This window comes from Teleopsis dalmanni, chromosome 2 (assembly GCF_002237135.1).
Source record: "Teleopsis dalmanni isolate 2A chromosome 2, ASM223713v2, whole genome shotgun sequence".
Taxonomy (NCBI): Eukaryota; Metazoa; Arthropoda; class Insecta; order Diptera; family Diopsidae; genus Teleopsis; species Teleopsis dalmanni.
In genome coordinates this window covers 228677250-228690173 of record NC_051847.1, presented here as the reverse complement: position 1 = coordinate 228690173, position 12924 = coordinate 228677250, and the positions used below count along the sequence as shown (strand labels likewise).

The 12924-nt window shown below is 31.2% G+C and overlaps 1 protein-coding gene across 1 annotated transcript; it reads right to left on the bottom strand.

Annotated features, from left to right (window-relative positions):
* Positions 1–1532: 1532 nt before the first annotated feature.
* Positions 1533–10021, bottom strand: LOC119678174 (doublesex- and mab-3-related transcription factor A2-like). The gene is made up of 4 exons (XM_038089875.1): positions 9769–10021; positions 6959–7060; positions 4418–4715; positions 1533–2594 (listed from the first exon to the last, which is right to left on the bottom strand). The coding sequence occupies exons 1-4, from the start codon at positions 9913–9915 to the stop codon at positions 1750–1752; spliced, it is 1392 nt and encodes a 463-aa protein (XP_037945803.1). The 5' UTR covers positions 9916–10021; the 3' UTR covers positions 1533–1749.
* Between the last annotated feature and the right edge of the window lie 2903 nt (positions 10022–12924).

Genomic DNA, 12924 nt, shown 5'->3' with positions numbered 1-12924 from the left:
TTAAGATGAATGTGGCATCGGTTGATACCTGCACAAGCTGTAAATGCTTGAGTGATTCAATATCAGTTACTTCTGTTGTATCATCGAAAATTTAAGAACAGACATTACTAATTAGAAGAGAGTAGAATTATTTGAACAGTCAATTTTTAATAATTTTTGTACTCAAGTAATATAATTATTTTTTATGTTATTGGTTGCTTTTATCCAGCTAGAAGTGCAATTTTGATTCAGTACTATGTTTTGTAATTAGTAAGTAAGTAAAGGGGACCTTGAGAGGTTTTGCATGTAAACTTCATCTGAAAAATAAATTATTTTTATAACAAACAAACTAATCTGGAGTAGCCTGGGGTATTGCCTCTAATATCAGCGTTGAATTTCAGCCGATAACTGTAAAATATGAGTAGAGTCTCATAGTGTAACAAATCGCTATAACGTTAGCGAATGATTTAAGTTCTGCATATAAGTGTTAACCGAGTAGAAGACATGATATCTGGAGTAAGAGCACTAGCCACGGTGTTCTTTTCCTTTTGTTAAATTAGTAAATTACCAACATATATAGTTGAAGGAGGTTAATAAGTATTATAGATTAATATTGGTTTCTTTTGTACTTCGGATAACCGATTCTTCTATCGAGGTGTGTAATGTGGTTCTTCTTAGCGAAAAATATTTAGGAGATAAGAAAGTAATGTTATACAAAAAATGAGTAGAAAAAATTGTAAAGAAATATATATATATTATATGATATATATGAAGATTTCTGCAAAAATGATATTCTGAACGGAAAACAGTTTTCAGCCGTCATAAGTTTTAAATCCATTTAAACATAAGGACATATTTGCAAATATATTGAAAGAGAAAGGATGTTTGATGAATTTAAATGCAGTGGTACATATTATAGTTTAAATAATTCTTTCAGATAAACTTTTCTATGTGTCTCGATAAATACGTATATCACTCTGTATCAAGTATATTAGCATATTTGACAATTAGCAGTCAAACTAGTAGTCTTCTTTTAAAACCATATGCTCTCTCATTTCATTTTCACTGTAGCTCGGATAGTCCTTTGGTTTGGAGAACCTTCAACTATACGTTTTCATCCGCAATAGAAGAAATTCTGACAAGAATTGTGAACGGCATTGACAAGTATTTCAACAACATAGAACCGATCGCTTTTAGATGCCCTTTTCGCAAGAATGGTTATGGGAGTACGATTCCAGAAATCTAAAATTAATTGATTTATTTAGATTTTTTAACAGAACTTTGAAATCCATTAATTTTTTTTAAAGAATTCGTATAATATGCATTTATTTAACACAGTACTTCGTAGTTTTACAATTCATAAATTTAAAATTTCATTATAATTCTTCTATACATAAAATACACAATATAATTTAAATATTTTACACTGGTAAACGATAAATTCGTGTGCTATGCGTTTTCAATAAAATCCATTTTACACTTAAAGAAATATTGAGTATACATAAAATTAAGTACATAACTAAATGAAAAATATAGCTTTGTATCGACTAAAAGACGTATTCCCTAAACGTTGTAAATTTCCTTAATATTTTGTTTTTGAGATAACTAAATTTAAAAACAAAATCCTTAATAAGTATTTTTTATTTACAATTTTGGTAACATAATGGCCAGAACAAAGAGTATTGGACTTACATATCTAAAATCACTCAAACTGCAGATAACTTATTCGAAGGGTCTAAACATGCCGTTAAAATCGGCTGAACCGTTGTTTCAATCCTGTGAGTCGCCGGCATTACTGTTTCGATCAAGTGAAGTACCGCCATTCGATTCGGATTGTTCTAGATCAGGTGCCAAAACTCCGGGCAAATAGGTGGCGCCACTGTAGGGAGCGGCAAGAAACCGTTTTGCGTGAGCTTGCATAAAAGGCGGGTAGCGATGTGTAGGAGAACCAAATACTGCAGGTGGTACAAGCGGCGAAAAAGCAGATTTCAATGGAAATGGCGGAGACGGTGGTACAGTCGGTGGTGATACTGTTACGCCAGCAGTTACATTCGTTATGAGACTTTGTGATATATCCTCGCCTGAAAGCATTGCTTCCATGGCTTGTATAACGTCACCCCGATAGCGTTGCAGGAGTTGTTCTACATCGTTGCGTCTACGATTTGGAAAGACACGCATCAATACGTCAACTGGAGATCTTTGTTGTTGCTGTTGTGGCAGTGCATGATGTTGCATCGGTGGTTGGTGTTGATGTGGTGAGTGTTGGTTGTGAGATTGCGAGGGCATTGCAGCATTTAAAAATTGCGTATGATGATATGGTATGAAGCCTTGTGCATTGCCATTGTTAAATGTACGCAATAGACTTAAACTATCTGATGGTGTATTAGGTGGTGATATGGAGTCTTCTTTCTTTAAGCTCAAGTTTTCTGGTGTGGCTTCATCTGGTGCAGAATCAACATCAAGATCCGATTCTGGAGAGCTTGGTGGACCAGTTCTTGCTGGTGAGAGATTCCCAGACATGTTATAACTTTTGCATTTAGTGCGTGGACTGCTAGGACTAGATTCAGAGCCTGTGTCTTGATCCGTTTCGTTTGATAACCGTGCGCGTTTGGAACCTAGAAAAAATTAAAACAAAAAATTTATTAAATGAAATAATGTTTTCAATTAAATATAATAAGATATACTCTATTATAACTGGAAAAAGGTATGAGATAACATGCAGTTAATAAATGAGGTTTTTAATGTGCGTTATAAAGTAACAGATTCCTTACATTTTGAGGTATGAGAGGTATTTATTATTTTTGTTTATCATCTCATCACTGCAAAAGGTTATTGCCATTCATGGCATAACGAGGCAACTTATGCCAGAAGTTGGCGGAATATTTAATTAAATTAACCGACGAGGTGCTTCAGATCAAAAGATTCATACAATTATTCATTCATTTTTTTTATTATTATTGTTTTTATTTTCTCATTTTTCTCAAAAAAAAAAGATAAATGTATAAGAAATTTGCTAAAGTATCGAGTTTATAAGCACACAATTTCTACAGATTTATTTACACTGAAAATAAATGTGAGTCTTCTCCGCAGAGCCCACATTTAGTAGTCGCGGGAATTGTAAATATTTAATCATTGTGGGCTTGTAACATTTAAAAGTATCCAAGATACATGCTACCTGCTTGGCTAAGTACACAATAAATGCCAGTATTGAAAAAAGGAAGAGATTTTTATTAAATTTAAAAAACCGTCATTCGAAAAAAGTCATTCGATACCTTTTTAATTTTTTATTTGCTGAAGCACTTTTATTTGAAATTTAATTAAGTCCGAGATTTTTGTCGGTGAGGTACGAATAGCATAGCTTCGCGCAGAAACAAGCCTTGGAATGTGTGTATTTGCTGTCTTATAGAAATGCATGCGAGTCCTTGAGAAGGAAATACATTTGGTGCCTTTTTATTGATATTGTGTTGAATTTCATGTCAGTGTAACGATACAAACTATTTGATATCCTCTCATGTGCTCGGTGTGTCGATACCTCGGTGGAAGAGTGTTGTGCGATTTTCATTTTATTAAAATATCAAATTCGATTTGGAAGATGCTTTAAGATGCCGAGAAAACATATAACGATTGGCTCATCGCATGAGATAGATGACAGTGATACTGAAGTAAGGACTAAAAGTCGAGTGTCAACAGTTTTGATTTGATTTGCTTGAGAAGGGCGTAGCACCCTCATAACTGACTCATATTTCACTGCAGAAACTGTAGAGCTGCGAAGTTGGATATTGGCAGTTTAATATTTTGAAATTTTTTAATTTCTCTAAAAATATTTTCATTTCAGTGGCTGAGGTTGAGTTAATATGGTAACAATTAATAATTCCACATTAAATAAAAAAATTGAATTTTTCCAAGGAAGTACCGCGTCGGCAGTTGCATGGCTGGCTGCCGCCTTTGCACTTTGCACTTTTAACTTTTTAACAATTTCCGTTTTCAATTAGAAATACCGCCGAGCGGTGGGCGGTGGGCGCTGGGCGCCGCGATTTTCATACAAAGCACATTTCATGGATTCTTGAGCAATAAATTCGCGTTTCTCGCATTTTGCACGTCCTTAAACTGCTACACATGTGTACACTTGTCGGTACCAACACGCTTAATACAGCTTTACGTGTCGTTGCACCTTTGACACTTTCTTTGGACTTTGAATTTACACTTAAATATACTTTTTCATACTTTAAGTAACACAAACTCAAGATGTGAACTCAAAGAGCTGCGTTGAAGAATGGAACTGACGCAGCAAGGCATAAATTTTAACTTAATAATTTTTACGTACGAATTACTGCTTCACATGCGGCCCATTTTTAAACCCTCTACCCCCGTTAACCAACAGTCTATCCGTTTTCGTTAATTATTTGTAACAAATTGCAGCATTGCGGCTACTACTTACCAGGACTGTCGACTTCTGTACGATTGGGCGAGTAATTCATTGAAATTCGCATATCGGTATCCGATTCATTGCCGTTGAAAGAAATGCGATGGTTGCTGGTGTCCAGACCGTCACTTGGAGGTGATGGTATGCCCGCATGAAATACGCCATTTGGTTGTTGGGCAACTGGACTTTGTTGCTGAGATGATGTACCATTTTCTGTGCTGTTTTGTTGTGCTGATCCAGGCACACTGGTATACAATAGGCCGAGTTCTCTTGCTTCATTCTCTTCCTGTGCCTGTTGGCGGCGTAAAGCAACCTGCAAGGAACAAAAAATAATTTCACTGTGATTAGTTCTCTCTAATAACACTTAAATACGATATTTGTTTAAACTTTTATTAACAATATAATTCGCTTATAACGATTTTTTTTCATTAATTACAATAATAATGTTTTCATAATTATATTTTAATTATTTTTAATATTTTTTAAACGAATAAAGTAGAGACTATTAAATAAAAATACTAGTTAAAAGTAAAGTAGTGATGTTTTGGGCACCGAACACAAGAAAAAAATTATATGAATAATTAATATACACTTATTAATATATGAAAATAAAATTAATTAAATTATAAGAAATTAAATTATAAAAAATAATGTATATACCATATACCAGTCTGTACACATATTTAAACTTTATAAGACAGGAACAGCTTGTGGTTCTTGAAGAGATTTGAAATGTCTATACCAACTTTTCTTTCTATAAATCCGTTTATTCGTTTATATATACTGAGATCTACGAAGGAGTTTCTGCATAAAGAATTCGTAGGTAACGTTTTTCAGTACTTGTTCAAATCCAATTAGAGTGAAACCTAGGAGATGAGTTTTCTAAGTTACTAGTTAAGAAATGGTTACACTTAAAATCATTTTGCGACGGATTTAAATCAATGACTTCGAAATATGTTCTAACTTCGGAAAAATTTCTATATGCCCATATTATTGGAATATATGCACATAATGGCATACATATAAGGAAGGAAGTCCTAAAACTTGTAGGAATGGGTTTATGTTAGGTTGGAGTGTGATTGCTCGTAAAAAAACTGTTTTATTACTCAACTTTGAAGGTACATCAAAGAAACTGCTATACTTGTAATTTATACTGACAACTTCATTTGAAGTGGACGATAAAGGACTGATTGCCGTATGAAAAGTCCACATATCCGCATTCTCAGAATGCATTTTATTTATTTATATTTTTTTCGCCAAAAACCAGTTTTTATTTCTGTTTATTTAAAGTCAACTCTAACTTATTTATTTATATTAAAATACTTATTAAAATTTTTAGATGATATTTAGATGATACATCCCTTTATTCGAAATTTAATATTAAAGTACTTGCTTTAGATGGCTACTCTATATCTAGCCTTCTAAGATAGAATAATAAAATAATTACAATTAAATGACTCTCATCATCTTCATTATTATCATTTGGTACTACACAGGTCACAATAAGCTTGTCATCTTGTATAGGAATCTACTTCCATTTGAGTTTTGCATACGTAGCGCCTCTTCAGTATATAATGTCCATTTTCTCTAATTGTATTTCGGCGTTTTCACACTATACTACTCATTGTTGTCCTTTTTTGTGTAATATCATAATATATAATTAATTTTAATTTTCGATTTTATTCTTGAGAGTAAGCTCTTGTTTTAAATGCATGCACGATCCAGTTCATGTAAATTGAACTACATTTTCACCGGCGGTCATATTTCCAATATACTCTTCAATTTTTTGTTTTATAAAATTTCTAATTATGTGATTACAAAATAATCTCTATGTTTAATGTCCAACAAGCCAATCCATTTATATGATGTGTTAAATTAAATACCCGTTGACACTTATATTATATATAACGTCTTGAGAATTATGATTAGTTTTATATATGATTTGATCAAACGTATTAATGGTGCATTTATTTAAAGTTTGGAACTTTATAAGGAAAGTCACATTATTGCTGTAAGAAATTTGAAACTAGTGTTCCTCAATATTTATTGAATCTTGTTGAGTAAGCACTTAATGAAGATACACTAGCTATCTCAATGTATATATCTCAAAGTTCCAAGTATACTCTATCACAATAAATATTGTATATTCAATGTGTTAAGTCAATATTAATATCTGGTCGTAGATATCGTGAGAGTAAAATACATTTAGTTAAGTCATTAGTTAAGTCAGCTAACTCATTACCTTTTAGTGTTTAAATAAAATATTGTTAATGTTCTATTAAATATTAATCAGTCTAATAATGAATATGGTTTATCAACTATCAATTGAACCTAATCCTTATTCTCAAATAAGTTCAGGAAATGGGTTCAGAGAAAGATGAGTGATATAAAATACTTTTCTTCTATATCGAAGAATACTACTATATCATTTTCTCGAATACAATGGTGTATAATAAGTTTTGTAATTGTAATAAAATATAATATTTCAAAAATTTAGATTGTAATTTCGTTATAATTGAGTTACACTGTAACTTTTTATTTACTAACACGACTAACCTGTGCTGCCATTACACGTTGACGTTCTGCAATTAGAGTGCATTTGGCGCAGACGCAATCTCGCCACCTGCAGTACCGCTTGTGTCCTTTCAATGCACTTACCTACAAAGTAGAAAACAAAAAAAAAATTTTACTAAATAATATGAAAAAAATATTTTAGTTATTAAAACAATAGATGAGAAGATATGATTTCATATATAATATCTTCATACATATTGTATTAAAAATATGTACATCACAGAGTTGAGAATATACATTAACATAAATTTCTATTAGTTTAACTTCTATTAGTTTAACTTCTATTAGTTTAACTTCTATTAGTATTAGACATACTAATAGACGAGGACCTGTGGTTGGCTTCTAGCATAACAATTTATGAACCCGATATGACTTTACTCCACTTAAAGATTGATTTATGTTAAATATTCTTAGAAAATTTTAGAAGATAGTTATAGGTATAATCAAAATTTCTTACATTAAAACTATTCTATCAAATATATACAGTTTCAGAACATTATGATTTATGGAACATCACCTAATACTGCTCAAGGATACTACCTGAGTTACTGGAAATAACTATTCATCCGAAGATGCCTTAAGACTGTGAAAAATAATATTTGTACTACTGTTTATTGGAAAAGTTAAACTTAGGAAATTACTCTAAATTCATGAAGGGGGAACATTGAATTTAAAGGCCGCGGAGCTATATTCCTTCAAATAATACACACAACGATTGTGTTATCATTATTCCCAACTTCATGAAGTTATATATCAACAAATCAATTACTTTAAAGAAGTAGGGCCTCTGTGCTTGTATGGAATATTATTTTTTCGGAACTCGCGTAAAAAGACTGAATATGAAAGCATCATTGTTTTATCAAGTTTTGGATGACGAAGAGAAAAGTAAGCCTACACTGCTAAGTGCCGCTTCAACTTTTACAATTTCGGTATTTATCTTAGAATACTCTCGGCAGATAGGAAAACTTTTTCGATGTTAGAATCGGGATGTTTTTCAAAACAGAAAAGACAGGGGAAAGTCGCACTGTAAATGATAACATTCAAAGACATCTGAATTACTTTTATTTATCTCATATTTAAATTTAATTTAGATTTGATTTTGGTTTAAATTGAATTAATTTTTGCTAAGAAGTGATATAAAACTATTAGAAAGTCAAAAATTTGTATAAGTTACCGAGCGTTCCACGTACCGAGTGGAATAAAGGCATTGATTGGAACAAATACATATGATATTCTAGTTCAATATAAATTATTAGAATTTTCAATCCCTACTTTTTAATTTAAGGACTTAAAAGAGAATAAAGAAATCCTAAGCTATACATCTTTTTTATAAGATAATTAGTATTATCATATATAATACATATATTCTGAAAGCTTTGATTGTTAATATATAAAATAAAAATGATTGATATAAATTGTTGGATATTACAAGAAATTTTTTCTGTGATAAAAGTTATATTGTTTTATGAATCAATAGGAGGTGAACATTAAACGAGTATATTTCAATCAAACTAAAAACAACTTAAAGCCAATCGAGAGAGAAGTCGAACGTTTAAGTAGCATTATTAGTCTGATGTGATCCTACAACAATAGATGTTTTTAGGAAAAAAATCTTTTGGTATCAAAACAAGGGTTTATATTCGTATGTACTATAATTGACTTATAAATTTATTCTTTTATTAGATGTAGAGCTCTTCCTTGAGTACGTTCTGCACATTTCAAGTGTATATCCGTAATTTCTTATTCCGTTTCTATAACTTTCTGCAAAACCCAGCAAGGACTTTCTAACTGAACTTAGCAAATATTATATTTTATTGAAGTACGACAAATTAATATACGATTTATTGTGTACTCCGTAATACTTAGCCATGGTCCGGGTTGTTGCAATAAATTTCTTTATTGACTAGTTCGAAAGCTAGTAAAATGTAGTTTTAATATCGAACAGTAGGGAATATATAAAGGCAAAAAATACAGATAAGTAATTGGGAAAGATATAGCAATATACTATATACTATATGCAATTTGTTAATAATATGGTAACAGAAACTATCTTATGATATCTTCATCTATATCACAACATTTGAACTAGCACTAGAAACATTGCTTGCATAATATTATCAAAATCCAAGTATATTCAAGAGAATATACTTATCTTAAAAAATAAGATAAATTCTAAAAACCTACATAAAGTGAAGATTTGAAATAAGGGGATACTCATAAAGAGTAATTGTTTGGAAATAGAAAAATAAAAGCTGTGGTATACATTGACTACTTTATCATAATTTTTAAATGTGCTTGTACAAAAATGAGACGAATGTTCATCAGTAGATTTACTGGTTCCATAAGGGGTTCAGATACCTATGAAACTCAAATGAAATCACAGTGTTTCAAAGAAGCTTTTCGTATACCATAATAGATTTCCTAATCAGTGCCATAAAAATTGGTTTTTTTTTTAAATCAAGATGAAAAATGAAAGCTGGGACGTCTCCGATCCTGCTGACTTTATGAGATAAGAACTAATCTAAGATGACTTTAGGCACTGCCAATGAATTTGAAACTGTAGCGAGAAAGCAGCAGCAGTAGGAGAGAGGGTAGTAAGGGAAGCGCCTACGTGGCAATGAAAAGAAAAAGAAGAAAGAAAAAGCTTCTGTTAACTATTTTCATATTAATTTGTTTCCTAACAATGCTATTCATATGCTATTCTAATCTATTGCTATTATAAATTTCTGATCTCGACTTGGGGATTACTTTTGGAAATGAATATTACTAAAGGTGGGAGAAAATCATCTTACCACTCCGTGGTTTCTGCAGCGTGCGCATTTTGGAGTGCGCTGATATCGTTCCGATGCGGCTCGTAGGAAAAAAGCTGGTGGTAAGGCACCTAATACAGGGTGTTGCGACATTAAATTTTGCATATCAACGCCGCTGGGTAAACTCATAATTCCTTGAAAATCAATTTCGAATAATTATATCTTTCAGATATAATTTCCAATTTATATATATATGTATATTATTTTTTTATTTACACACTTGAGTTTCTTTTAATTGGAGACACAACTTGGAAACATGACACATTTAATAAAATAATAACGAGTATCGCAATTAAGTTAATCACAGTTTAAACTTTGTTCAAATAGTTTCACAATTATTGTCACTTTTCAAGTCAATAAATTTTATCAAAAAAGAAACGCGTAATAAAATTTTATTTTTTTTTATCGAGTTTCGCGCAAATCTTCTGAAAAATGTAACAATTTCTAATTAATTAATTAAATTGAATGTTTCAATTTTTTTTTTAAAAAATTTAATTTTTAATTTGATTTAAACACGCCCGATGACGTCGTACCAGACTCAGTTCCACTTTGCAACTGTGTATGATTGAAAGTTGGTAGTACCGGATAAGCCCAGTCAACGAATACAATAACTACAAAACAGAAACAAATACACAAATACAAATACAAAAACAAAAACAAAAACAAAAACACTGTAATACAGCGAAATACAGAAACAAGTGAGGGTTGAAAACTCACAGCACGTCATTTGGCCTAGTGAACAGCAGCCAGGCGTAGTACAGCAGTACAGCCGTACAGCGCAGTAGAACATAGCAAAACGAACCAAGGCAACGCAAGGCAAAGCAAGGCATGGTAAGGCAAGGCAAGGCAAGGTAAGGCAAGGCAAGGCAAACCAGAAGGCAAGCACTTCCTTCTGCTGTAAGCAGCGGCAATTGCAGTAGCAGAAACAACATCAACAACTGTGACAGAAGCAACGACGTCGTTAGCAGGCGTCACACTATTCAAAAAGTTTCCAAATTCAATTTGGTACTGTATAAAATATGAAATTGTTCGCCCGGTGGAGTGGTTGATCGTGGCTTTCTTTCGTTTCGTTTACATTTACATTTACATTTACGTTTACGTTTACGCTTATGTTTTCAATTTCAATTTCATTCTCAACTTTATTTTGTTTTATTTGAGTTCATATACGTTTTAGTACTTTTTATATTTATTTCTTGTTACAGCTTTCTTCATCTCTTTTGTACCTTTTTTGTTCGTGCTCGCGCCCCGCGGTACTTTAGCAATATAACACATTTAATGTGTGTGGTAACCAACCAAAAACGTTTCTGCATCCATCTGCTTGCTGGTGCCAACAGTTGGCGTGGCGGTGGTTGCTTCTCTCGTTCACCAATACCAGACGCTTCAAAGCACTGACACTGTTAAAAGTTTTATTAATAAATCTTCAAACAACTGTGCACAGTGTAGCAAAATTGCAACAATGTGGTAACAATGTGGCCGTTTTGAAGAAGTCCATTGTATGCAGACAACCCACTTGTAGATCAATTAATTATTTTTAAATAATGATAAATGGAAATAATATTCAAACCATTATTCATTATTCAAATACAATATAGTTAAGTTATTAATTATCTGATTAATAATTAAACCACCTCTTGCAACTCTCTATACTCTGTAACGACACAATCTCTTTAGAATACATGCAGCTAATTCAGTCACTTTTTTTATTATTCACACCTTGGTCAAATAATAGGAAGAGACTTGATAGAACACATAATCTTAACGCTTCCATCTACAGTTTATCTAACAGTAAAGACTTTTTAAGGTATCAAAATATTCCATATGACATTCAACTTCTCATTGATATGAATCAAAATGTCCTGAAATCTTGGTCTTCTATCTAGACACATTGTTCATTTCATTACAGTAATCCTTTGCAAAGAATTTACTTATAAAGTTAATTATTTTCTCATTATTACTACTATTTGGTTTGGTGAAATTTATTATAAAAATTATAAGCTTTGTTCTTGATCTCACAAGAATGCTCTTGATTGCTGAGATGTGATTTTAACATTAAAACTATTTGAAACAACTGCAAAATTTTGAATTTTGTGCATTTCTAAGACATGGTTTTCAATACTTTTCATCTACTGAAAATACTATTCATTAAAAGTATTAAAGTCAAGCAGTTCTGTCTATAAGCTAAATTAATTTGCTTGAAGTCAAATAAAAATCTGTACAATGTGTAGATTAATTAAAGTTAGAAAAAGTTAGATAGCAGAGATCAAATGAGATAGCAGATCAAATAAAGGTATTTAAACAACATTAAACAATAATAGCGTACAAAAATATACTTTTCATAACACTTTTTACGTTTTCAATCCACTGTAGTTTTGTTAATAGCCTGTGTTAGTGGGCCAACATGTTGGTGGCATGTAGCATTGCACAAAAGAAATTTAACTGGTTTTCATACTTCACAGTGGAACAAACAAACTTCATTTAGTTAATATTAATATTGTAGCCAATGTTCATAAATTATATGTAACAATAACATCATATTATTATTTGAATAACTGATTTAGATTTAAAATACCAGAAAAAAAACTATGTAAATATATTTTCTGAGACTATAATATTATAACATATCATATGTCTTTATACAGTTTTTTTTGATTAAGTAGTTCAAAATAACGAATATAATAAAAATATGAATAATAATACAATAAAAGACTGACTATTTTCGAAACTTTTCAAATAACAGAGCATTGATTAGTGTAAATGTGTTTTAGTTCGTTGATTATACATTAATTCTTTATAAACTTGCAATATAATAATAAATATTTTTTCGCTAAAATATTTTTCTTTTATAATGCACCGATTTCTCCTAATCAGCTTTTGAAATGAGATACAAGAAAATGTTTGCAGAACAATAATCAATTAATTTCTTTCACGAAAATAGAAGAATAAAAATGTTTTCCGTAAAAATAAAAGAATACTTTAAAAAATATTGACTTCGAACCTCCATTACTTCTGAATTTAATTAAGTAAAAAGATATATCAGGTATTAAACCAACAGATATATATATATGTGTAAAAGATTTGAGCTTTTGAGATAAACCGGGTTTGACGAATGTTATTTTTATTGGATAGACTCTTCTTCTA

Excerpts from the sequence above, each read along its gene's own strand:
- LOC119678174 (XM_038089875.1), bottom strand. The coding sequence starts at position 9,915 with ATGAGTTTACCCAGCGGCGTTGATATGCAAAATTTAATGTCGCAACAC. Across the intron at positions 7,061-9,768 it reads GCTGCAGAAACCACGGAGTG|GTAAGTGCATTGAAAGGACA; the intron begins GTAAGATGATTT and ends TCTACTTTGTAG. Across the intron at positions 4,716-6,958 it reads AACGTGTAATGGCAGCACAG|GTTGCTTTACGCCGCCAACA; the intron begins GTTAGTCGTGTT and ends TGTTCCTTGCAG.